Here is a 25,442-nt window from a genome sequence, read left to right on the forward strand (position 1 = left end):
GCAAACTACTGCAGCATGGTGGAGGCTGAGTGTAAAAGGAATGTGTGCTATCGAGTGCCACAGAGATGGCGGTATCAGGAGGAACCACTGTAGTTGCTACACCAGGCTGAGTCTCTCTGAGAAGATGAAAACATGTCTTTTTTGAGATAACAAATACACGTACCCCTCATGAGGCGTGGTATAAGGATGCATGAAATAGATCAAATATTGCAAACATTAATGATTACAATACCGATTCCACACATGATTCTATTATTATAAGATTATTCATTCATTTATGGTTCAACTATTATTTTCCCTTTTTTTCACTACAATCCAGATTTCAGTTATGATACTCTCATTCATCACCCTGTCCGTAGAAAAATCAAGTGGCGAGTTTGACTCCTGCATCCTCCAATGCAGCCTGGTATGAAGTGACCTTCCTGACTTTGAGGTCATCTGTAGCTACATCTCAAAATATTAGCTTGTGAAAAAAACTCTCTGTCTTGGTGGGGCCTAAAGTGTACACCAAGAGTGTTTCCAACAACAATACTGTTACCAAACATGGGTGCTGGAACATGCAAGACACAGTCTTTCTTTTGTTGTTGAAGCCACCAGACGTCTTCTCTTCTCATGATCGTGACTTTCACATCAATCACTAATTGAACAATATTCTCCACACTTAATGTGTGTACTTCTGTTCTACAAACGTACAGTGTTCTTCATTTATTTCACCACGTTTGCTACCAGGGAAATGTTGGCTAAATTCAGCAGCTCCACAACATTTTTATTGCATCGCTCAAATGAGGTGTATAACCAGGCTCTGTGGTAGACTGCATGTTTACCCAGGCAGTTTGGAGCTTGAGGCACAGCTACATCCATGTACATTGCCTTCAAATAAAGAAACGTTGATGAGCAGATTTGACTCAAGAGAAACATAATTGACCTTGTTGGAATGTGTCTTGGGCTCCATCCATCAGCGAAGTCTGCTTCAGCAAGAGTGAAAACCTTACTGGCTCTGTGTTTTGTTATCTTTCAGAATCTAAACAATGTGTGAAAAGCACAGTAATTTTGAGTGACAACCCCTTGTGTCAGAGCAGAACATACTTGGCCAAACTATGATCGCCATATCATAGATCACATCACATGATTTATATAACCTCTAAGTTGAAACAAAGTTATGAAAACACCTAGATCATGCGTAAGTACGTTGATGTTCTTTTTGGCCTGAATGCCACCACAGATTTTTATCATTCTTGGCAAAATCTCCAAATTACTAAAAAAGCAAATGATACTGACATTCGAATCATAACATCAGTCATAGCATTGCAGTTGACATGTTTTCTCACCGAACTGAGACCCCATCATATTTCATACAGCATCAGAGGGACGAGTTCCTATCCGAGGGAAGCCTGCAGCGGACCACACCAAAACGATGCCCAATAGGGGTGACCTTCAAAAGACAAAACATTTCTAAATTCTGGAAGGATTCGTTGAGAATAAATGGAATCCCCTTGATTCGAAACATATTTGACTTTGCTTGTTTTTCCAGTTTGGTGTGGTGCATTATATGATGTATGAACTTTGGTTTATGGTTCCCTCCCCCACATCCAGTCACGATAGGTTTCATCCGTACGGCCAGTCAGGTGATATTTTCCGCCTCGCCATTTTGTGCTGCTGCGCCGGGTATTTATCAGCTGAGTCGTGACTCCGCCACTACACTGCTAGTTAGGTAGCGCTAGGTAGCCAAGTGTGCTTTCCGGGTCGACATTTGACGCCAATTTTGTATATTTAGTTTATTTTTTATACTTCTCCAAGCAGAATGTCGTCCGACGCCCCCGAGTACTCTCCATTCTTCGCAGTGATGGGTGCCTCTGCTGCCATGGTGTTCAGCGGTAAATATTCCACACTTGAATTCCTCTGACCTTTTCCAATGTAGTCGTCTTTGTTTTGTTTGAGATCTATGTCGTTATTCTATTGAAAACCACACTCGCGTCTGTTGACAGTTGTCGGGTTAAATGCTAACCTTTAGCTGCGTTAGCGTAGACCCAGAGTGCCGTGTTTCATATTTCAATTGACGTTAAATGCGCTGGGACGTGGACAGCGTTTTCGACCAGGTGTCATCACGATAAACGATTGACCTATAATGTACACTTTAGGAATCCCTTTTGACATTTCAGATCAGGCATATAATGTTATATAACTTGGCGAGTAGCTTAGCCAAGCTATGTATTTGTATGTTAATAGTCGTAGCATGTGTGAGCGACTTATTGATTGGCGATTCTGTCAAGTTTGATTTAATAGCTAGCTTTTTCTGCTGGTCAGCCTCCTGAGTGAGCCAGGGGTGACGATATCTCTGCGTTCGCCATCAGGGATGGTCACCGGTTCGGAACCTGGTTACACTAGTGACGTGTCGGAGTGCACTTAAGCTAACAGCTAGCCTTTCATCTGTGCAGGATTTCTTCATACACATTTGTAAGGCAGAGTGTTGAGCATATATGGCGGCCTCAGAGATTCATCAGGGAACACCTTAGTGTCATAGTGAGGTGTCGTTGAAGCGTGACTAAATCGTGTTGTGTTGCCTTAGCATTGTGCGTATATTATGGATTTCTCTATATAAAAAACATGATTTAATGGGTTTGAGTCAAACCTGATGGACATTGAATTTGATCCCAGCTATCATCTGATTTTAATTAGCGCTCAATCATGTTACCGTAGAATGTTTCTGTAAGTATAATTGGCTTATCTATTACTTTCCAAACCATGCGGATCCATGGTCAGCTGGTTCACTTCCTCATTGTACTGGGGAATGACAGAAAGTCACATGATTATCACATGATAGGCTTCTGACTTGGTCCTGTAGGCTGCGCTTCTGATCTTAATGGTGGATTATATCATATAAAATGGCTGTAAAACTGTGTCTTATGAAGCATTTCACCCTTTAACAAGCTAACACATATAGGTCAGGAATTCTATGTCGTCTGAAGGATTAAGTGGTGTTCAAAGCTGTAATATTGAAACATGAACATGCTCAAAGTGAAATTTAATTTAAGTTTTGTATACAATATCCTAAGTGAAAGAACAATTAATGTGTGATCAATAACGAAACAGTTTTGAGATTTAAAAGACATAATAAAGTAGTTTTATTAACATCAAAATTATAATATTATATAATAATTTTTTAGTTTGCTCTTTAAATGTTGTATTTTCCTCTTCCTTGCACTTTTCATTTCTTTATTTTTATTTTCAGTTCTGTAATTTCCTACTAACTGTACAAAGCCCCCTTCAAAGGTGTGCCAGTGTGGAGCTCTTTGTCCTGCCAAACAATAATCCCACTGCCCAGCATCTTTGTGCCATACCTATCACTCATTCCCTTCACATTGTTGCCTGAGCTCCAGACAGCCCATTATGACTCATGAATGAAAATGATATCTGGTTGGTGCCAAAGGGAACTCTGGTAATTCCTGTGTTTCCTCATCTTGCACAAAGATCAAGCATAACCAAAGCACTTCAGTCACACACACAACCGTTTGCAGGAACCTTCCTTTTGTGGTGTCACAAGAGCATCCTATGTACTGCATTTTCTTGTGGGAGGCTCACTCATAAAGCTGGTGGATTAAGATTAATACCCAAAGGTTGATCATCTGCTCTGTTGCATCAGCCATCCGTCATATCATAACATCGAATCATTAAAAACTTTTTAAAGCATTGTTCAATTGTCCTTCTTCCTGTCATTCCTCACTGAGGAAAAGCAGTTGATCAAATAGGACTGTTTCCTATCTTTTTAAGATATTCTGAAAGGCATCTATAGCCACAAGGAGTATTTTTGCACTATTAATTTAAGAGGTAATTCAAGTGAAATTTTACTGTACAATGCAAACTGCTAGCCAGCATCAGCGTGGCATCATCTTAATGTATACTCGCAGAATAACCACTTCTTTTAAGATTTCAAAATGCATAAATTGTTTGAACAGGGTGCTTTGCTACAGCACCTGCTTATCCTTTGAGATGATGTTGCCCATCTGCAATTCAGCACAGAGTAGTAGGCTTTTTAATGCCCTTCCACTACTATGCGTTACTCTTTGGTCATGTCTATCCGAAGTGTTTTCGTTTGCCTGTCAAACAGTGGGGAATGTTTGTCGCTTTTCACTTAATCTTAGTCACGTCCTGAACAAAGCCATCTTGATCAGCTCAGTGGCTCAGATACAGAAATGTCACAAAATTTTTAAAAATGACGCTCTAAATGGAGGCATCGCAAATATTCAAGTGTCTAAATGTTCTTATGCCTATACAATGTTAGATTTTGTATTAGCACGATTGCTAACACACTTCCATTCTCACATGTTGACTTCGAACCATCAGGTTTAACAGCATTCTGTCAACAGTCCTCTAAGAAAAACAACAAATGCCCTTTTTGTTTGTAATGTTACTGTAAACTATTCATTATTGGACGACAGAAGGGTTTGTTTGGACTCTTTGTTTGAACAATTCACTTAATCTTTTGGGTTCCTAAACTGGTTTGAATCTGGTTTACATTTGAAAGTATATTAGTAAGACTATCATATGTATTGCAATCATTTATTACTACTCTGGCATTAAAGCATAGAACAGCTCTTGTTATATTTTATGCTCCGTAATTTGAGATTTGGTGTCTAATTTTAGACCCGTTTAATTTTCCTCTCTTCCTGCAGACTTGCTTGTGTCATTAGACAGATAAGCAGGTGGCAGATGTGGCGAGATGCGTGTGTATTGCCCTCCTGTCTATTCAGTATGTTGAAATGTTTTTTTTTGGTTTTTTTTTCTGGTTAGTTCTTCATTGGAGTCCAAAATCAATCAAAAGCATCCCCTTGGTTTAAAAAAAAATAAAATAAAAAAAAATTAAGTAGATATGTGTCATGTGACTGCAGTTGTGTGGAAGTGATGTGTGAGAAGTTCCCAAATGGCACTGCACAGGTTTTCAAGAGGAACTGAAATGCTCTGACTTCCTTTTCAGTCACTCTTTTGCAATGTATTCTTCTTCAACGTTCTTCTTATTCAATTGCACTTCTGTGTTTCCCTCCCCAAAGCCCTGGGAGCAGCCTATGGCACTGCTAAGAGTGGGACAGGTATCGCTGCCATGTCTGTGATGAGGCCGGAACTCATCATGAAGTCCATCATTCCTGTGGTCATGGCGGGTATCATTGCCATCTACGGCTTGGTAGTAGCGGTGTTGATCGCCAACAACATTTCAGAGTCTGTCAGCCTCTACAAGTAAGTTCATATAAAAATTACTAACTTTTATATATATGCAAATGTATTACTATTTTTGTTTCTGTGCATGTTTTAGGTAATTCAAATTGAAATTATTTGTATTTTAATTAGTATAGTTATGATTTGACTTTCCCCTTCCATCCACAACTGTTATGATTCAAGCTCATATTATTTTCAAATATGTTTGAGTTCATAAAAGTTAAAATACATTACCTGAGTAATGTGCAGGAATAGAATTTGTTGGTGACAAAATCCAGACCATTATCATTGAGGCTCATTTTTGACTGCTGACATTTGTTTCACAAATAAACCAGCCAGTTCCCCTAGTGTTGGTTGCAATCTTGTTAACACGCAAATTCAGTTCAACGTCAGCTTGTCAAACTAGGTGTTTGCTCATTAAATTAAAATTAAAAAAAAAAAGTCTATCAATATAGCATTCGGGTTGAATTCCCATCTTAGGGGGTCCCATTGTACGGGGCCTTTATGCTGCTAAAGCGCTGGGGTGAACCCTGCTTCATTTAATGTAGGTCATACTACACAAAAGATTTTTAATGACTATAATTGTATCTTTTGGTAGCTCAATTTAGGCTGCATGTTTAGCTCAACCATGATAAGACTGGGTGAACTTCTGCTGTGCTACTAAGTAAACAGGGAACTCCCCAGGAAGAAATGAAGACAACCTTATAAAATTAAAATGGAGAAGTTGTGGTATGTGTATATATGTAGATGCTACATTGCTTCTCAGGTCTTGGTTGAGGTCTGTTATGAATACCAACACAATATCAGCTGAGTTGAGAATCGTGACAATACAATATGCAGACATGCATTGGCCACCTCCGCTCTCATTTAGTTTTAGATTGTTGGTTCTCATAAGGAGGTTATTGAATGTGATCTATTGGTTTGAGGTCTTGACTGTTGGCTTTATTACTAATCCATTCAGAACTCATACCAGTTTTTTTATTTGTGTTTTTACTGGTCTATGTAGTTCTGTGTTCTGTAGTTCTAGTATTGTATTGGGGTAAAAAAGTGGCAATATGGTCTGAATCAAGTCCAATACAGGCGTGAATTTGCACATTTGTGCTCCAACTGCAATAGAAATGGAGCAATTGCATATTTCTTACGGAGGTTTGAGGTGAGCAGCGGCAGACACGGCTGGTGGGCTTTGCCATGTTGATGGTTCCATATCTGTTGCTGTGCTGCAATGCTTACACATCCAGTCGACGTTGGGCTTTAGTCCAACTGTTCTCTGCATGAAAACGTGGCCAGTGTCATATTCACGGTTATGAGATGGCAAGAAAGTCTTTCAAAATGAATTCCTCTGTCAAATTAAATAAATGGGTGTATGAAGTCCAGACATGTTTTTCATTAGACCCCATGTTTGGAACTGTTAACTGTGGTCTGGCAGTACTGAGATGAGGAAGTTGATGTGAAGAGTCTTAATGTTGGTTTAGCGGGAAATGAGAATACATTTAGACAAAACTGCTGCTTCATAAATGCTTGGTCTGTCACCCACAAGCACTTCATTTTCAGCGGGTAATTCTCTGAAGTGACTTGAGATAAATCTACATGTGAACTTCTGTGATGAATCAGATCAAGACCATGTCAGAATATGTGTGTATATAGTGTGAGGTTCTGACCACTACTTCTGTTTGCGTGCAGGAGCTTCCTCCACCTGGGAGCCGGGCTCAGTGTGGGCCTGAGCGGGCTGGCAGCTGGATTTGCTATCGGCATCGTGGGAGACGCAGGCGTGAGGGGCACAGCGCAGCAGCCAAGGCTTTTTGTTGGAATGATCCTCATCTTGATTTTCGCTGAAGTCCTGGGGCTCTACGGTCTCATTGTGGCCCTCATTTTGTCTACAAAGGGTTAGCTCCACCACAAAGTCTATATCATGTTGCTGCTGGAGGAAAAAAAAGTGTAACGTGGGAAATTATTGTGAAGATTCTGCAACACGAGATGAAAGAAAGCAAAGACCAGAAGGAAAAAAAAATCTTTAAAATGGCGCCATTATATGGTCTTAATGTGTACAGTCGTCCTAATTGATAGTCATCTTGTAAATGTAGTGATTTGTCTGATGTGTGTGTGTGTGTATGTGTGTTTCAAAACAGTTGTATGATGACGATTCCTTCCTCCCTCCGTCCACTTATTCGGGGCCTTGAGGCCAGCTGTGGCAGCTGGGCCTCTGGTCGTGGAGAGCTGACCAAAGGGCCACACAGCTTTTTCTCAAATCCATTTGGGAGTCGACACCATGTCTGCATTAATCTTGTCTATGGACTTCAGATTATTATTTTTTTCATTTATTTATATAAGAAAATTGTTGAAATGCAGAGTCTTAAATTACCCAAGATATATTATGCATATATACAGACATAGATATCTATAGATTAATTGCACTGTGGGTTTGTTGTGATAAGTGGTGGAATTCCTCTGGATGTAATTCTTGGTTCAATAATTAAGATTTGCCTTTAGTGCGTTTCTGGTGGAGTGGGAGTTTTGTGTGGGTGTGCGTGTGTGTGCGCGCCTGAGTGTGTGTAGCTGTATTCTAATCATAACACGAACATTCTCAAACTTCAGTGTTTTTTCCTGCAGTACTGCTGTTTGCATTAAAGGTGTGTGTGCCCAGTGTTGGGTCTCACATGTGTGATTTCCAACTTCCATCTCATGTTCATCTCATCTGTTGCGCCACCATGTCCCATTGCAACCTCCACAGGTGGACAGTCAGCTGGCTTCACAGGACCAGACATGCTAAGCCACTGAACTTGAGTTTGGATCTTGAACAATTTCCTGGCGTCTTGTGCATCATGGATGGCATGAGAAGTGAAAGTGTATAGTTGACAAGCTCCAAACTGAAGTCAGTTGGCGTCATTTCAGACACTTCAGCATACAATGGTCTGGAAAAGGTAGCCATGTGATCTGTATAATTTCTCCAGGTTTACCAACTAAGATCGGTGTGGTGTTTGTCTTGACCTAAAAGGCAGCTCTTGTGCTGGATTAGTGTTGTGATTATTGGCTTTCATTGTTGACTCTTAAATTGTTTCTGCACTTTATGGCTTTGCCTAACGCCATATTTGATATTTCAATGTCCTGATATCGTCTTGTGAAATTGTCTAAAGGTACTTAAAAAGAGCAAGGGGTGTGAGTAATCTGGACTGTAGAAACGCCTATGGGTGCAAATGTATGGTCGTGCTCCACATTTACAAGCAAGATCAACAACCCTGAGTTTAGTAAGTATTGCATCTAAATGGTTTATTTAGAACAGGGAACATTCCATTCACACTCTGTGATGAAGCGTCTGCTTCCTAAGTGATTATCGTGTAACAGAGTGCAGAATTAAATCTATATTGACAGAAGTGAGGAAGCAGAGCCCAAAGATGACAGACACTGGAAAACCATAGGAGTAAACCTGGTTATTGTACTATGAAGGAGCCAGCAGTCTAACAGTGCAGTGAGAGCAGCAGCACCTGTGAGGAACGTACTAGCCTGGGTGCTCCTCATCCTCCTCAGTCGGCTGCTGTGTTGGCCAGCTCACTCCACTGTGGGTCAAGTTCATTCTTCTGGTCGTGCCACATGATTTCTGCATCTAATAAAACATGTTAATCGGTTCAAGACTCCTGCAGCAGTCCAAATATGCCCTATAAGATTTAATCCAGACTGCTGGGCTGTAGTTCTTCCACAGTGCCACTGATGATTATGAAGTGTATCCTTCAATGAAGAGGTGTTGACCCGATGCCTAAATAACCCCAGAAAGGGTCCCTCACACTAGATGGACATTGTAAATGAACACACACAAACACGTGTGGAAGACTGACATGACACAACAGTGGTTTTAATACAGTTCTTATCAGCTATTTTCACACCAAAAAAAGCCTCCCCTTAAGACTTACAACAGAGAGTCATTGTGGTATTTTGGACTGAGAAATGAAGAACACACCTCATTGTTAAATAGTGTAAAACATGAGGGATTCGAGACAAATTCATTCAGCTGGATGTGATACTGTCATGTCGTCAACTTCTCCAGAAGAGTCTGGGTAATACTGCTGATGGAGCTGTAGGTGGCGCTGTCGGGGAATGCTTGAATAAAATCTTTGCCTTCTTCTATGCTGCTGGTGAGGAGAGGATCCAAGGGCACAGCACCTGAAATGGAGCAGATAGCAGTTCAGTCCATTTTTTAATTCAGTCAGAGATGGCAGAAATACACTCATATTTCAATATGCCGATGCCAAATGACAGCACCTCCGATGTCCAACTGACTTAACTACTGACACTGCAGATGACTTGAAAGTGCTCACCGAGGAAAGGACATCCGGTGAATTTGGCCAGCTCTTCACCGCCGCCCTTGGAGAAAATGTTACTGCACTCCTAAAATGAAAAACAAGTTGGTATTTAAACCAAGATGGCTTCTTTCACTTTCAATGGACGACTTACTGAGCAATGCGGGCACACGAAGCCACTCATGTTCTCTATGATCCCGAGGATCCGGACTCCTGTCTTCTTGCAGAAGGTGATCTCTCTCCTCACGTCCCCTGTGGACACGCCCTGAGGTCGCAGACGTGCAGTTCCAACAACTGACTCATATGCAACCACACGTTCTGGAGCAAGGCGTATATAACCTGAGGCGTGGTGACTAGGACAGCTCCGTCCACTTTCTGTTTCTTGAGGTTCTCCACCACAGCCAAATGCTCGTCGGATGTTCCAGGAGGAGTGTCCACCAGCAGCACGTCCAGCTCCCCCCAGGCCACGTCCGACACAAACTGGCTGATCATAGCTGCACCGTGGTTGAAACACACATCAGCACCACTGCATATGTAAGATACAGCAGCAAAACACAGGCCCCTTTGATACACTCGCTTCATCTAAACTGTGTCTCACCCACTGCTCCATCGGGGGGTATTTGTTCTGTATCACCTCTTAAGAGATACTACTGTAGTATTGAATTAAGGAGTCAGACAGAACAACTATAATTTACAGGAGTTGGACAAAATAACGGAAACACCTTAAAGCTTTTTTTTTGCTTTAGGGTGTTTCCATTATTTTGTCCAAACCCTGTATAAGTCCCTCTCATTAACATATTTCTATGGGAGTTATTTAACGAAAAAAAAAAATCAACATTTTCCTGTGCCCGTTGCTGTTATACAGTCGTACACCACTAGAGGGCTGCATGAGAGCATCAGGGAGAAGATTTACGAGCCCTTCTGTGTGGCAGAAGGGCTCCCGTTCGCCACCTAGTGGAGACAGGCAGCAGACTCCGCACAACTGATTCAATTGTACTGCGGCAGTAATAAGGCAACGTGACAGTTGATGTATCGTTGAATGAAATACACAAACACTTCACCCCTCTCCCTGCTCACTCTTAAAACAGTCTGACACTATGATCCTCTCAGGTTATGATGCTGACATACTGAACATTGGATCTCTAGTTATTGGTGGGGAACGCGAAAAATATTTTTCCAAAGTCTGAGATCCTGGAAGATCTCATCAATCCTGCTCACACCACCTGATTTCTTCGGCCCTCTCCACACCACTGCGTCGTCCGGGTCCTCTAATAGGAAGCCAATGGACATGAGAGCGAGGCTTTTCTCCACGTCTGTGTACACTGGGACCCAACCGGAGTCACACTGGTGCACATCAGGCTGCCCCATGTTCAGCATCCGGGGGATACTGGGACCACACAGGTCAACGTCCAGGATCCCAACCTGGAGGACAGAACAATGGAATAGGAGTGAAGATTTGTTTCCAACCTGCTGGACAAGTGAACCGTCAATAGACATGAACTAAAATGACGGTGTGTTTCTCGGCTCGGATGTCGTCACCTTCTTCCCAGCATGCTTCAGGGCCAGGGCCAGCTCTGTGGTGATGGTGCTCTTGCCCACTCCTCCTTTTCCTGACAGAACCAACACGACATGTCGGACGTTGGCAAGACTCCCTTCTGCAAAGACATCAAAGAAACGTATCTTAAACAAAACCAATCGCTCTTTTTGAGTCTTCAGAGAGAAGTGACTTGCAATAAAACTATATGTGATGTCACTTAGTCGCTCGTGTTTAATGATCTCAGTTTCACAAGTTGTCCGAGAAGCAGTAGTGAGACGGACCACAGACGATCAGGTGAAAACCAAACTCTTTCTAGTTATAACTATGACTAAATCTACATCTCTAGGGTTCAGATGACAGTTGTAACACTTCAAGTTGCAAGTCGAGTTCGCAAATTCTCCTCTTTTGGTCACTTTCATCCGCATTCGTCGATGTATACAAGCGTCTTTTAATCTAATAATATAGCTTAATAATAACAAAATTAATTCCCACATACCACTGTTTTGCTCCATACTTGTTTCTTGAAGCTACATCTAGGCACGCAGCTATCGGTCATGTGCTTCCGGGATGTGGCTACGGTCACTGGCCAATCACAAATAAGCAAACGACCTCTACCTACCGCCCTATTTCCGAAGTAACCAATAAGGTGAACGACCAGCTGTGGTGCGTTCATGGTAATCTCTTCTTTGTAAAACATTTGACATGCAAAGTTTCGTCGTTTAACACCAGCTTTTATTGAGTTTTGCTTTTTGCGATGTGATGCGATATAAATTGTTTATGAGTAATAGTTGAACTTCGTATTGTGAGGAAAGTTATTTTGTAAGCAAGAATGGCCTATTATGACCAATGCTGTCATCCGACAGCCCTATGATAGCCATCTATTTCCTCGCTGAAATATTGTTGTATCGCAGTCAAGATGGTGCGGGCATTGTCCCTGAGCGTGGCTGGTTGATCAGGAGTTTAAAAAAACAAAGTGCCATGGCAGTGAGAGACAAAAGTGTTTTCACATGCAGTATGTGGACGTGGGACCTAAGAGGTTAAATGCTCCATTCATTCCACGTTGTCCTGCTATATTCAGTGTAATACAAAATCAAACAGACACAAACTGACACATGTGTTGTAAAGATCAAACACATAACTAATCTCATTGACTACATATTATAGGTTTGAAAAAAGAAAGACCAGGTGATAGAGAGAGTGTGTTGAATTGACATACTGAAATATGAGCATAAAAAATATGGTTAAAAACCCTGTTTACTGCCACCCAGTTAAGGTTACTACTCCACAGGTTTGCCATACTCCGTTACAGGTAGCAGAGTACATTAACATAAAGCCCTCCTCCTGCAGAGGCCTGATCCAATAAGCTCAGTTAAAGGCATGTCCAAGTGGTGTTTACAGTCTGACTGAGCAGAAGTGGGACAGAGTGCACAGAGCACCTGTCACGCCGTCACATATATACGGGCACTGTGTCGCTCCAATGAGCTACTGTCAGGCAAACCTTTATGATACTCCAGAAAGGTGAGTGCAACAAGTTTCTCTTCTCTTAGATTTTACACTGTCATGCTATTCAAACTAACACAAGAGGAAATAATGTTTAACAAAAGTAGATATTTTACTGTAGAAATGTAGTGAAATGTTCTGCATTCTGCATCTTGCATAAAAAAAAACGTATCTGTTGTTCTGTAGAAATTGTAGATGTACTACCACTACTACCAATCTGCACTGAGTGACAGAAGTGTAGCCTTGACAGAAGTGCCCAGATGATGCAGTAATTAGGGTAAGGCCCACTTAAAAAGACACTAAGACTAGACTAACTAATCGTAATTATTGGCAATCATCTACTGCACCTGCTTGTAAAGAAGCCACCAGCTGCCGTCTTCACCAGTTCCATTAAGTGAGACATGCTACCAACAAGAGGGTCATGACTGTACTTTGTGTTCTTGGAGCTCAACATGTTCTGTCAGCATGGAAAAACAAACTAGGCAGCTTGCTTGTTTTGTTGCTTGTTTTGAAGTCAGATGGATTTCCAATACAATGTATTCCAAGTTACAATATGCTCCGGGTAAAAGGGCAAATAGTTACACGCTCCAGAGCAGAGCTTTCTATTCACTGAAGTGGCGGCTGTTCAGAGGCCATAACCTACTTTCGCAAGTTCAAGAAATTGTTTCGGATCATGTGTTTTTTTTTCTTAATGCGCGAAGACAATGTCCTGAAAAACAACTCTTGCTGTGTGGTTTATGAATGAGACCAAGTGGATGGACTGGTTGTCCTGTATAGCCAGATAATAACATATGAAGCTGTCTTATAACAAGGATCATTTTACTGCAGTGACGTCTCTGCTCGCAGAAGTATTCAGATCTGTCATACGTGGGGCAAGTGTAGGCAGGTATGCAAGGGCAGATGATTCACATTCATCTAAAGGTGACGCTTGCAAATGTTAAATTTAACATTGACAAACCTGTCACTAAAATGATGTACATGCCCTGATATGTGGTGGCAATGTTCATCAATAAACAGAAATCCTGCCCCAAGTGATGCTTACTGTGCTACCTGCCGGATGTGATATGATAAGCGAGCACATGGCCTCCTGCATCAAAGCCAAGCAGGTCACGAGTTGTCTGTTCACAGAGCTGTCACGATGAGGAGAGGCAGGAGTGGTCGCGCTCCCTATTTGGCGTGGGCAGAGACGCTGCAGGAGGCAGAAACCATCCAGACACCAGACACAGACGAGTGGGACAGCCAGGTCCCAGTGCAGGTGAGATGAGATGGGATGTCGCGTGTATGAATTCTGCATGAGCAAAGTGCGGTACCAAAGAGGAGGCACATGTAAATGATGCTGGTGAACCCAGCTGCAGTAGTTGCCACTTAAGTAAGTCACGGGCCGCTTTTTGAAGGAAACTAGTCCAGTATTTTTGGACTTGGGTCTTGAATTACTCATGCTCACGTGACCACACTCAGGAATGGTAACTATGTATCGTCCGTGGACTTGTCAAGTCCTCCGCCTGAGGATCATTTTCCTTTGACCTGTGACCTCAGCTGTGTTGAATTGATGCCACTGTTTTTTTTTGTCAACCAGAGCGAAGAAAACGGGTCTGAAAACGACTTGCTGCATTCCGGGTGGCTTCCTGATTTGGTTTCATTGCCCGGCACTGTGCCTGCAACTGAGGAGGCCTTTTCCAAGTGTGAGCGACTTGAAGACCCGATTACACCTCTCCAGGTTGTTAGCCAATACCGAGAGGACGATAATGGTGAGAGAAACCTTTCCTCAAGTCACTCTTCTACTCTCCGTTTGTAAAAATGAGAAAAAAGTTTCTTTGGAGATTGTATTTTGCTTTAGTGATGGTCAAGCTTGAAATCATTGTTAAAAAAAGTCGTCATCCCAGAATCATTTCAGTGAATAACTTTCAAATCGGGAATTACGCTCTTATTCAGTGTACTTTGGTGCAGCAGTTGGAATGATGAGGAACAAAAACAAAAAAAAAGCTCTTCACCAAATTTAAAAGGCTCCCGGCTACATCTCTACATAGCCTTTCTGCCCACACTGCGATTTATCTTTTTATTATTATTATTATTATTAACATGTATTTCTCTATATAATTTGTTTTATAACTATTCTGAGTGCAAACAGCTCCTCTGGACAGCAAGTCTCAGTAGTGTTAAGTCAAAGAATGAATGAGAAAATTTGGAATTTTCAGTGTCTCGGTTGTTGTGTTCTATTGTGCCCAGATTTCCTGGTTGTGCTTAGGAGAAGTGGTAGAAATGGATGAGGTGCTTATTTTTACACCTGTAGATCCAAACTAATAATAAAGAACGTCAGATGAATGAATCACTTCCAAGTTAGCCCAACAGCGTCTGAATGTTTCTTTGAAATACACGCCTCCTTTACGTTCTTCTGTATAAAAACACTTAGCACAGACCAAACCCCCCCTTGCATCTTCACTGACTTGGTGGAATGAATAAATGACTTCTTCCATCAATGAGAATAATGAACAAATGCAATATAACAAGAGCAGAAACGTGTTTTAAAAAATCAGCCGTAACATGTTCATATTGATGACTGGGCCACTGGGCATCATAGCATCACTATTGTCATTAAGATGTTTTAAAACTATGGCTACTATTGTGACCTTGCTAGCCAGTGTGGTTGCCGCTCTGAGGACGTAGAATAAGTTGGGTGACTTTGTTGGCTCAAATCAGGAAAACTGATCTATATTTTTGGGTGTTCAGGTTTAGACTGGGTGTGGGATGAGGGCAACAAGTCCTCTGGAGTCTTCCTCAGCTGTGGCGACCAGAAGGTCAGTTTTCATTCCGACTACAGCTGCGGCACGGCAGCCATCCGTGGCACCAAGGAGCTTGCGGAGGGCCAACACTTTTGGGAAGTCAAGATGACCTCGCCGGTCTATGGAACTGACATGGTGGGTTGTATTCACTTCAACCGAACCAGAGATGCAGTCTCAGCTACCAGTAATCACTGCTGTACCTTCAGATGATTGGGATCGGGACGTCAGATGTGAACCTGGAGAAGCTCAAGTACAGCTTCGGCAGCCTGCTGGGCCTGGATGAGGATAGCTGGGGCCTGTCTTACACAGGTTTGTTCAGAGTTGTATCTAGATCACTCCTATTTCTAACTTCCTGTTTCATTTTAACGTGTGTCTTCTTCAAGGCTATCTTCAACACAAAGGGGACAAAGTAAAGTTGACCTCACGGTTTGGTCAGGGCTCTGTCATTGGACTGCACTTTGACACGTGGCACGGGACCCTGACATTCTACAAGAACCAGTACTACTTAGGTAACTTGCAACCAAGTGACTGTGTCACTCTCTTTGTTGACACTTTCCCTGAGCCCTTAAGGTTAAGAAGAAACTGTGGGTTTCAAAATCGTATCTTACTAGTTCTGCAAATACCAAGTTGTCTACTATGACTTGCTTGCGTCATGTTCAACTGTGAAGCCATTGAAACAATCACAGAGAAAAATAAACCTTTTGTGTTTCAGGCATTGCAGTAATCCAGCAGCAGAACAAGAAGTTCTTCCCAATGATTTGCTCCACAGCAGCCAAGAGCAGCATGAAGGTGATCCGTTCCTGCTACACACCCACTTCTCTCCAGTACCTGTGTTGCGTTAAGCTCCGCCAAATGTTGCCACACTCTCCAGACGTGCTGAAAACACTAGACCTGCCCCCTGGCCTACATACTCGCCTTCACTTCCAACTGGGCTGGTTCTTCTCTCTGAGCAGTGCTTCTGAACCGCAGGAGCAGCCGGTATACTATATTGCTGACGACCAGAGCGAGGACCTTGGCTGGCCTCCCAGCCCCGAATCCACTCTAAGTGCCTGCTCCTCTCCAAGTCCCTGTGCCAGTCCCATCCCTGAGTCTGTTCCTTACGAATGCACCTGTGAATTGCCCCAGTTATTTCCATGCGCCATCCACTGCCCCCCCACTCCACCCAGCACCGACTACGACGGCTGGTCTTCTGAATCCGATGACCATCAGTGCAAAAGAGGCCGCTGGGCTTGACTTCATCACAGTGAAGTCTTTTACAACTCACACTCCTGGACCATTGCCACTAAGCTTCGCAATTGAGCTGCGATCACTCTGTCCACGATTTACCAGGACAGATAAGATGGGCGTACAGAGGAAGCAGACATTTTTGGGTCATGCCAGGAAGAAGAAAAACATAATGTGTGGCCAAAAAAAATAAAGGAAAGTTTGCCACAATATGTAAAGAAAAAAATAAAAAAAGTAGCATATGACATGTTAAAACTAAAGGTATCCAGCTAACTTCAGTTTTTTTGTTACATTTAATTGTAATATTTTTGCAAAACTGTTTTTTATTTTATATTTATAAATAAAAAATGAAAAGTCCTTCAGCATTGTTTCCTTTGACTATCACTTTTAGATTTTTTTCTTCAAAAATAAACTTTATTATACTTTCAAATACATTTCATTTTTATATCTACATGATCTCTCAATACAATCATCAGCCACAAGAGCTAATACCTGACTAATAACAGGCAGTAACTGTTAGTCCAGAACCAGCTGTGGGTTCTGTGCTGTGAAGCATCGGTAAACCCTGGAGGATATATCAGGTCCAACTCTTCTCTCTTTGTCTTCCGTCTTCACTGTCAGAGGAGCCAAGAGCCCCTTCCTCATCACCTCCAGCTCCAGACTCTGGTACGCCTGCAAATCCAACAGGAAGTCACACTCTTATCCCTTGTTACACAGTAACTACTGTCTGCAGTAAACACATGTCTGACATGACTGGTCTAAACTCGATGAGCAAGATAATGTGGGAAGTGTTGAGCAGGACAGTAAAAAGACAGCAGACGCCATTCTTATCATAACACATTTGACTGCATGGTTATGGAGGCACAGTGTTGGTACCTGAAGCAGCAGCTGAGGAGATGGGTAGGCTTCCGTCACCGCAGCAGCCACAGCAGGACTCACTCGGTTCAGCTGCTGGATCTGTCTGCTCCACACCTGCTTCAGCCCGGAGCCGTCCTTCTCCACCCGAACCCCACTTGCCCAGGACCCGTCCACACAGAAGGGGAGTTCCACCTGATCAGTCAATAATCTTCAACAGCATAAAGAAGCTGTGTCAGAGAGCAGTATTCAGGTTAGTTTTCAAAAGGTGGGTGTTAGAACCACATACTTAAAGGGGCGTTTAGACAACGCCTTGGTGACGGCGCACACATGGTTGGCAACACCCTGCCAGCCATCCAGGAAGACCAGAGAGATGTTTTTGTTAAGCTGCAAGTACACAAGAACCTGGGTGGATGATAGTAGTTCATGTCAGTGTTAGTCAGAAAATTCCAAGACACCAAACAAACCTCCTCCATGTCCATATATTTCACGCCAATGGATTGTAGAGTTTCACCGAGTCCATATCCAACAAAAGCTTTGGACCTGGTGGTCAGACAAGAGGAACTGATGCTCATCAGCTGTTATGAAGTGAGTGTGACTTATAGCGTTTACCAAAACTCAGCCTGAGAGTCCATCACTAACAAGGTCACCTCCTTCTTGGCGTCACGGTTTAAACACTCCAGTAGAGGTCGGAGCAGCACGCCTCCCTCCAACTCATCCTCTTCATTGTCTAACATCTGCAAACACATCCCCACAGACTATACATCGAAGGGAACTGTTTTAAACGCTTGCCCACCTTCTTGACAGAGATCAGCACATCCAAAAGGTCTGTTAGGGTCAAGACCTGCAGCACGTGCTCCTCCTCCACCAGCCCCTGGCCAGCTTCCACCTGCTCAAGATGAAAGGACAGGACAAGTCAAGCAGCAACGCGATGAGCAGTGTGAATGGGATGAGTATACTTGAAGTAACTCTCTGGTCCAGGTGATGCTGTGCGGGATCTGCTGACCGTCAACTCGGTATCTCCAGTCCAACTCGCAGAGAGTGTCAAGAAGAATATCTGCGCCCTCATGTTGCAAAAGAACTTAAACAGAGAAAAGAGTGAGGGAACAAATTCAGGCGAACATTCACACAGACTCTTGTGAAGGTGGACGAGCCACCGGTGTGTTTACAGACCTGGGTCTATACAGACAGTCAGACACTTGAGGCAGTTCTCGGGCTTCAGACTCTTGAGGGTCTCTGCTGCCTGTTTCCTCCTCTGGATCTCTTGTCTGCGCTCCTCCTTCTGCTTCGCTTTGGCTTCTCGCTGCTTCTCCCGGTCCTCCCTCCTCTGCTTGGCCCGCTCTCGGTCAGCCTCGATCTCCTCCTTCGATCGTCGTTTTTTAGCAGGACTAGGTGTCCGAGTCCCACTGGGTGGTGGAGCTGAGAGTCTCGATGTTTGGCTGCTCGTTTCGGAGGCGTCTTTGCAGTCCACCTCACAAGCTCCTCTGTTTGAGTCATCGAGCTTCTCGTCTGGCGCTAAATCTATGACTTTCTCAGCGTCACTGTCATTCTCTGATTCCGAAATCTCCCAGGTCTTATTTTGTCGTAGCACGGACATCCCTGTGGACACGGGAATAATTTAAACAGACAATATCCTAGACAACTGACACAAAAGGACAAGACAAGCCGCTGTGTTGTGGTTGCATGACGGTGTCCGCCGAGGGACAAACGCGGTTTTTATAGCGGTTGAATATTCTGAAATGTATAATGACCGTATATTGTTCTTATTGCAAACTGGGGAAAAAAGAACCGAAATAAGGAATTGCTTTGTAATTAATTCACGTCTTTGTGTTCCATTACATTTTAGTCTGGTTAATCTATTTATTTAAATGCATTATTATTATTATTATTATTATTATTATTATTATTATTATTATTATTATTATTATTATTATTATTGTTGTTGTTGTTGTTGTTGTTGTTGTTGTTGTTATTATTATTATTATTATTATTATTATTATTATTATTATTTTGATCTACAGATTGTAAAGATCAACAAAATTGATATTTGAAAATGTCAGTTTGCTAAGAAACGGCACACACATTAAAAACTACTACTTCTTCCTTTGGACTTCATACTATGTGAACAACTACTTATTTCAGGTTTTTTCACATTTTAATAAACCGAGGGCCCATCAACACAACATTGTACTAGTTGGTAAGTCAAATATTAGCCACGGTGTGTACAGGGGGAAAGAAAGAGGTCATTAATAGCTCGTGGTTCTGTCAATTCTCATGGCTGACTCAGCCAACTGCGCTGCGTGTAGACACTTCATCTTAGCCAACATCCAGGAAGCTTCCTGCCCAGCGCCTGGAGGCCACTCTCACTGGTAAAAAGAGGCCATGTATAGCGATGAGGCTTCTAAAGGAATGGGGAGTCAGAAGTGCGTTTTCATTTTGATGATTTAAAAGTAAGAAATTCCCGCCTGGATATCAAAAGTCGACGTTTGTTCCGATCAAATGAAAACAAATAAGTTATAGTGACTTGTCGAAATGCAATGCCTACAGCCTGCACTAGTACACACTCCGACCACTGAGCGGCAGCACTGAGCCACCTTGCATCACAACAAACGCTGCGAGACGAAAACAGCAGACGAGGGACTTGGGTCTGATCTGCTGTGTTAGCACAATAACAACTTCCACTCTGAAGTTTCTCAATGTCACGTCGATTCGTGAAGTCGGAGAAGTAGTGGAATGAACAGAGTCCAGTCTGCCTGCGCGAGCAGCCCGAAAAACATCGCCGTGGGACGAGAGCGGTTCTTCTTCAACTGTTATCCTCCACAGTAGACATGGCTCAGCCTGCAGAGAAGGGTCAGTTTTACTCATATTTGTGTGGCTTCCTAATGTCGTGTCCACCATTTAGCCTAATCTGTATGTCGACTCAGCCAGACTTGACGTTGTTGACAAGCAGGGAAGCGGGTTACAGCCGACTCAGCATTTGCACTGGTGCTTGATAGCCATTTGATGTTGGAGCTAATGTATGAAAATATCTTTAGTCTTTTTAAAACACTGTATTACATTGAACAGACAGTACCCATGCGGGTGTGCTGTAATACGTACGGTGTTAGTCAGTGTCAAAGGCATCACAATTGTGTCAGTAAATCAGTTCTACTCACGGTCTGTCTTGTTTCAGAAGACAGCTTTAGACAGTTTGAAACTGGTAGTCATTACTTTGTGTTTCTCTCCTCCCAGATTATTATCGCTTTCTGGTGCTGTTCTTCAACTGCCTGTTGACGTTTGGGTCCTACTTCTGCTTCGACATCCCCAGTGTTTTACAAGATCAGTTTCAAGGGGTGAGAGACATGCGACATCTTGGAATTGGACTTTCCAAGGTTTTTGTTGGGAATCATAGAGTCATGGAATCATTCCATGTGTTTTGTGGTGAAATGTTTTGCTTGATGCCTCTCCATATACATGTCTCAAGCACATTATCATGTCAGTTTTTGTTTTGTTGTTAACTGTTTTGGGAATACTGAAGTTTAGTTCATTTTACACAGTTCTCTCTCAGCAGTCTTGGGGCCGCTATGCTGGCAAAGGTTTTTTTTCAAAATGTAGTGAAGTATGTCTCCAATGTTAGTGCTTCATCACTGTCTGTTGTGTAGGACCCTGCCTTTTGGGATGTACAATGCACTCAGCTTTTGTGTTCTCTGTCGTCAAAATCTGACATATCGCTGCCCGCAGCTCCTGATCGGAGACACTCTGAAAAACATTCTGGACGAACCCTGTTTTAAGTGTATATTTTTCTTGAAACAGCACTCTAAGCTTTTGAAACCATATAATCTTTCATCTAAAAGTAGATCTGCATCCGCAGTCTTTCTCTTCAATGCATTCCTTTAATTGTGGCAGAACCTGACTTGCTCCAACACAACGGTGATCAATGGGACCGTGGACTGTGTGGTGGGCTTGGGTATGACCCCTCAGGAGTACAATCTGCTCTATGCCATCTACGCATGGACGTAAGTGAACCGTCTATTCAAACAGCCATGTTGCTTATCAGTAAAAAGCTGCTGTTCTCATGCATCTGTCACCGGCAGGAATGCAGTAGTGGTGATTCTAGCCGGATTCCTGATTGACAAGTTGGGAAATCGATGTAAGTTGTTGTATAACTTACCCACTGCGAAGAGGTGTCAGTCAAGTTTCATGTACTGCTTTGTTTGTGCAGTTGGGGTCTTCCTGTTCTCCTTCTTGTGCGTTTTGGGCTCATCCTTGTTTGCGCTTGGCTCGCACTTCAGAGGAAGCCCATACCTGCTACCTCTCATGCTGACAGGGCGACTTCTGTTCGGATCAGGCAATGGCTCGCTCACCAGTAAGAAATGAGGACGAAGAACCAACATATTTCATTATCATTCGAGAGCTGCTGGTTATAACCTTATTTCCACCTCTTCAGTTGTTCAGAACAGAATCACGTCCTTCTGGTTCAAAGGAAAGGAACTGGCCCTGGCCTTCGGTGTGACCCTGGCATTCTCCCGCTTGGGCTCAGTGTTAAACTTCTTCCTCACTCAGAAGTTTGAAGAAAGGTTTGGCATGCAGTGGACACTCTGGGGTGGTAAGTGGTTGAAGTACAAAACCTCCCACCAGTATTTTACAGCAGCCTGGGTTGATTGAATGTGCGTTTGTTGGAGTTAAAATGTGATGATGTAAGCACCCTAGTAGAACATCCTGGGCACCATTACTGGGAAAATAGTGCCATTATTAAAGTGTGTCCAGCATCATCATGATATGGGGAACCGTGTTGCATGCTTTAATAGATGGCCTGTTTAGTTTGTGTGGTACATCTTCAAAAAAAGGTAAAATTATTGAATTGATTTACATTATGGGAGAGTTTGGCTTAAGTGTACCATAAAGTGGTGAAGAAGCTCTCACTGACTGTGGAGAATATAATGTATCGTACTGATTCAGCGCTCAGGAGTTTGACACATACTTCTCAGAGCCTTCTCTCTGTCGGCCTTTTAATCCATATATACTCCTGTAATACAAGACATTGTCACAGCCCACAAACCAGTGAGTAAAATCAACAGATATTATTTAGGTGTTTGCATTAGCGTGATCGTGAAGCTTATAACCAATGTCCTGTCCAGGTGTCATTTTGTGTGTGATGAGCTTCACTTCTGCAATAATCGTCAGCACATTGGACAAAGTTGGAATGAAGCAACTGGGTCTCGATGGTGCCATTCAAGAGGGCTCTCGTAAAGTGGTGTGTTGCAATTCAGCTTTTTTTGGTTTCACTGCTGACATACTCTCCAAGACCATCCGGTGACTCGTGTGTGTTTGTGTGCAGAGAATTCAGGATGTGAAGCTGCTGTCGATGAGATACTGGCTGCTGGTTTTCACCATCATGTTCTTTTATAATGGCATCTTCCCCTTCATTGCTGATGCCAGGTAATAAAAACATATCCGCCTTGACCTTCTCAATATTGCACAGTTAATTGTACGTTTCTCCTCAGCAAATTCATCCAAGACAAGTATGATGGTTACTCCCAGAAGGAGGCGTCCTACATCACAGGGGCTGTCTACGACTGCTCCCTTGTCCTCTCAGCCAGCGTCGGCATTCTCATTGTGAGTTCTGTGCCCTCAATCTGCCAAGTGTGTTTAAGGCATAAAAACAACAATAACAGAGACTGTCTATGTTTTGCTGTTTGTTTCAGGACTATGTTGGCATGCGTGGGGTGTTTGCCGTGGCCTGCGCCGTACTGACACTGCCTGTCTTCGGTCTCCTGGCCTTCACCTTTGTCCCTCCTCTTGTGTCTACTATTTGGCTTGGCATTACCTACTCCTTTGCTGCTGTGAGTTTGGCACACATGCTAAGAAGACCTTTGTAAGACATTCCTCATAACAAGTCTGATTGGTCATCTTCAAGGTCATCAAAGACCTTTAATTTGTTGACAGGAAGAGATCAAGAGTAGTGCTAGGACTTCTGAAATTGTCCTCTGTTTCACAGGCGAGCATGTGGCCGTCCATCCCTCTTGTCGTGCCTCAAGCGACCATTGGAACTGCCATGGGTCTTGCTACCTCTGTCCAGATGATCGGCATTGGCGTGTCCAATCTGATAGTTGGTCAGATTTTAGGGACTAAAAACAAGTGAGAGTCTCTTCAGACACATCTCATCTCTGACCACCGATGTTTCAAAGTGTTGCTGATTTTCCTTTCCTCTGTTCAAGTGAGAGTAAGATTCCACTCTGGCGTTGGCAAAGGATGATGATCTTCATGTTGGTGAACACCATCTGCTGCATTGTCACATCTATAGTGCTCAATATAGTGGACCACAGACAGGTTAGACATCCCGGATAGCCTAATTTTCTACAGTAATCTGAATGAATAAGAACACACAATACTGTTGAATTAATAAATATACTTATTAGTTCTTATAACTTATTAAAGTTAAAAAAACAAATGTTTACTAATGTTTACACACACAATGCTTTGTTTGGATGTAAAAAAAAAAACCAGACGTTTCACAAAAAAAGTTTAAATCCTGGTGTGGTTTGGAGACAGCCAAATGAACTCAATAATAGAATAATAATGATGTATTCCTTGATGTGTTTCAGGGCGGGACCCTGAACAAGACCACCAAACGCTCGCAACAAGCGGAGGCCGACTCCGACAGAGAGCCTCTGAACCCCGGAGCGATAGAACCAAATGAGGACGATGATGGTGTGGCTGTTGGTCCTCGTTCCATTAATTCATAGGGATTCTTTTTTATTTTTATATATTTTTGCAACATTTGTCACCACACCACACCAACAACAGTTTATGTGGTGTTTTCAAAACACTATCTAAGAGCAGATACATCCACATTTTACAGGATTTTTTAGGGAATGATTGTTGTTTGTTGTCTGGACTCTGTTGATTTATGTATGTTTGATACTTGGATTAATTCTGTTTACAAACCATTTAAATTGTGTCATGACTAATCGTTTTCCTTCATGAGAGCAAAATCAAAAGTGTATGGCGGCAGAGCAACAAGCAGCGAACTCTTTGATGTGACCTTAATTTAGCTCAGTGACTTTGTGAACCCTGAAGAAAGCTGTTCTGATCCCTTCTTTTGAGGTAGCTGTGAGTGTACTGCCTTCAGAGGGAAAGATTTTTTTTTAAATGTTTTGTCCTCACCATCTTTCTTTGTTCCTTCTGCAAGCTTCCTTTTCAATATCTTTTATGTCTGTTTTAAATTTGTTTTATGACCTCTGTCTCCTGTGACTTCATGAGGATACTAAAGTCAACTTGACTCTTAAATTCCATTGTGCCAACTGGATTGTATATATATATATATATATATATATATATATATATATATATATATATATATATATATATATATATATATATGATGTGCTGGTGATTATTACGCTCCACCTTGTATCTTCTGTATCTTTTAAAATGGGAAAACCTTCATGGCTGCCAATACCTCAAGGGAATTTGATTTTAGTAATTCGATTGTGAATGATGACTAATTGATATGTTGCTATTCTGGAGTGTTTACTGAGATTAGTTGGCCTGGGACTCTATTGTATTGCTCAGTGGACTCTCTTTAAACTGCATCTTTTTTTAATGGCTTTGAACATGTAAGCTGGCAGTAAAGCTTTGACTGGTCTATGACCGTCACCCTTTTCAAAATGTCTCTTTCTCGGTTCGTGTCTTCAACTGAACTCTCACTTTAATGAACCGCTTGTGATGTACCGTCTGTTCTGTGCATTATTCAAACAGCTCAGTAACTGAGGCCTTCTAGCTACCTGAACATATTTGATATTGAAAGAGTGTTTCTCCTCTTTGGCCAGTAGGTTGTGACACCGATGCAGGAGCAGACTTTGTACTGAAAGTAGATCCAAATTGAGCCAGATCTCCACCTGGTCCTATTATGCTGCAACATTAAAGTAAGTGGTCCATTGGTAGCCACAGGTCTTCTGTAAATCCCAACAATCCCCAAACAGCTCTTCTCTGTTGTACTCCTACTAGAACTACCTCGAGCTGCATTCACTCTGACATGATATACACTAATAAATCCAGTGTCGTAAA

General features: G+C 42.5%; 5 protein-coding genes across 8 annotated transcripts; 3 read left to right on the forward strand and 2 right to left on the reverse strand.

The window, feature by feature from the left end:
* The first annotated feature begins 1,631 nt into the window (after positions 1-1,631).
* atp6v0cb (ATPase H+ transporting V0 subunit cb) lies at positions 1,632-7,881 on the forward strand. Its single transcript, XM_053864923.1, has 3 exons — positions 1,632-1,874; positions 5,046-5,229; positions 6,889-7,881. The coding sequence occupies exons 1-3, from the start codon at positions 1,802-1,804 to the stop codon at positions 7,094-7,096; spliced, it is 465 nt and encodes a 154-aa protein (XP_053720898.1). The 5' UTR covers positions 1,632-1,801; the 3' UTR covers positions 7,097-7,881.
* A 1,155-nt stretch (positions 7,882-9,036) lies between these two features.
* On the reverse strand, positions 9,037-11,612 carry nubp2 (nucleotide binding protein 2 (MinD homolog, E. coli)). Its single transcript, XM_053864922.1, has 7 exons — positions 11,531-11,612; positions 11,037-11,152; positions 10,721-10,919; positions 9,837-9,991; positions 9,652-9,762; positions 9,516-9,585; positions 9,037-9,360 (listed from the first exon to the last, which is right to left on the reverse strand). Exons 1-7 carry the CDS (start codon positions 11,544-11,546, stop codon positions 9,224-9,226), a joined length of 804 nt encoding a protein of 267 aa, XP_053720897.1. The 5' UTR covers positions 11,547-11,612; the 3' UTR covers positions 9,037-9,223.
* Positions 11,424-16,883, forward strand: LOC128758695 (SPRY domain-containing SOCS box protein 3-like). The gene is made up of 7 exons (XM_053864920.1): positions 11,424-12,552; positions 13,663-13,789; positions 14,111-14,282; positions 15,262-15,449; positions 15,521-15,623; positions 15,698-15,823; positions 16,027-16,883. The coding sequence occupies exons 1-7, from the start codon at positions 12,512-12,514 to the stop codon at positions 16,545-16,547; spliced, it is 1,278 nt and encodes a 425-aa protein (XP_053720895.1). The 5' UTR covers positions 11,424-12,511; the 3' UTR covers positions 16,548-16,883.
* A 98-nt stretch (positions 16,884-16,981) lies between these two features.
* LOC128758694 (probable crossover junction endonuclease EME2) lies at positions 16,982-19,079 on the reverse strand. 4 transcript variants are annotated; one of them, XM_053864917.1, is made up of 8 exons: positions 18,567-19,079; positions 18,353-18,474; positions 18,190-18,282; positions 18,006-18,130; positions 17,861-17,936; positions 17,683-17,798; positions 17,415-17,604; positions 16,982-17,210 (listed from the first exon to the last, which is right to left on the reverse strand). In XM_053864917.1, the coding sequence occupies exons 1-8, from the start codon at positions 18,988-18,990 to the stop codon at positions 17,055-17,057; spliced, it is 1,302 nt and encodes a 433-aa protein (XP_053720892.1). In that variant the 5' UTR covers positions 18,991-19,079; the 3' UTR covers positions 16,982-17,054. The 4 variants fall into 4 exon arrangements, with proteins under 4 accessions (XP_053720892.1, XP_053720894.1, XP_053720893.1 ...); XM_053864919.1 differs by having other exon boundaries at positions 17,683-17,738; positions 18,190-18,285; XM_053864918.1 differs by having other exon boundaries at positions 17,683-17,780; positions 18,190-18,285.
* Positions 19,080-19,976: 897 nt separating this feature from the next.
* Positions 19,977-25,404, forward strand: mfsd1l (major facilitator superfamily domain containing 1-like). Its single transcript, XM_053864915.1, has 13 exons — positions 19,977-20,243; positions 20,625-20,725; positions 21,279-21,388; positions 21,467-21,522; positions 21,595-21,738; positions 21,820-21,978; positions 22,511-22,626; positions 22,711-22,811; positions 22,877-22,988; positions 23,078-23,215; positions 23,371-23,510; positions 23,591-23,702; positions 23,978-25,404. The coding sequence occupies exons 1-13, from the start codon at positions 20,222-20,224 to the stop codon at positions 24,116-24,118; spliced, it is 1,452 nt and encodes a 483-aa protein (XP_053720890.1). The 5' UTR covers positions 19,977-20,221; the 3' UTR covers positions 24,119-25,404.
* The last annotated feature ends 38 nt before the right edge of the window (positions 25,405-25,442 follow it).

The sequence above is a fragment of the Synchiropus splendidus genome, chromosome 5 (genome assembly GCF_027744825.2).
Source record: "Synchiropus splendidus isolate RoL2022-P1 chromosome 5, RoL_Sspl_1.0, whole genome shotgun sequence".
Lineage (NCBI taxonomy): Eukaryota > Metazoa > Chordata > Actinopteri > Syngnathiformes > Callionymidae > Synchiropus > Synchiropus splendidus.

Coding starts and splice junctions, on each gene's coding strand:
- LOC128758694 (XM_053864916.1), bottom strand. CDS start 18,990: ATGTCCGTGCTACGACAAAATAAGACCTGGGAGATTTCGGAATCAGAG. Junction 18,131..18,189: donor TGCTGATCTCTGTCAAGAAG/GTGGGCAAGCGT, acceptor ATGTGTTTGCAG/ATGTTAGACAATGAAGAGGA. Junction 17,605..17,682: donor TTGTCTAAACGCCCCTTTAA/GTATGTGGTTCT, acceptor ATGCTGTTGAAG/ATTATTGACTGATCAGGTGG.
- atp6v0cb (XM_053864923.1), top strand. CDS start 1,802: ATGTCGTCCGACGCCCCCGAGTACTCTCCATTCTTCGCAGTGATGGGT. Junction 1,875..5,045: donor TGCTGCCATGGTGTTCAGCG/GTAAATATTCCA, acceptor CCCTCCCCAAAG/CCCTGGGAGCAGCCTATGGC. Junction 5,230..6,888: donor GAGTCTGTCAGCCTCTACAA/GTAAGTTCATAT, acceptor GTTTGCGTGCAG/GAGCTTCCTCCACCTGGGAG.
- LOC128758695 (XM_053864920.1), top strand. CDS start 12,512: ATGAGCTACTGTCAGGCAAACCTTTATGATACTCCAGAAAG. Junction 12,553..13,662: donor CTTTATGATACTCCAGAAAG/GTGAGTGCAACA, acceptor GTCTGTTCACAG/AGCTGTCACGATGAGGAGAG. Junction 15,624..15,697: donor CTGGGGCCTGTCTTACACAG/GTTTGTTCAGAG, acceptor GTCTTCTTCAAG/GCTATCTTCAACACAAAGGG.
- nubp2 (XM_053864922.1), bottom strand. Junction 9,992..10,720: donor GAGAGGGCCGAAGAAATCAG/GTGGTGTGAGCA, acceptor ACCACGGTGCAG/CTATGATCAGCCAGTTTGTG. Junction 9,361..9,515: donor CACCGGATGTCCTTTCCTCG/GTGAGCACTTTC, acceptor GCTCCATTTCAG/GTGCTGTGCCCTTGGATCCT.
- mfsd1l (XM_053864915.1), top strand. CDS start 20,222: ATGGCTCAGCCTGCAGAGAAGG. Junction 21,523..21,594: donor TGACAAGTTGGGAAATCGAT/GTAAGTTGTTGT, acceptor TTGTTTGTGCAG/TTGGGGTCTTCCTGTTCTCC. Junction 22,627..22,710: donor AAGAGGGCTCTCGTAAAGTG/GTGTGTTGCAAT, acceptor GTTTGTGTGCAG/AGAATTCAGGATGTGAAGCT.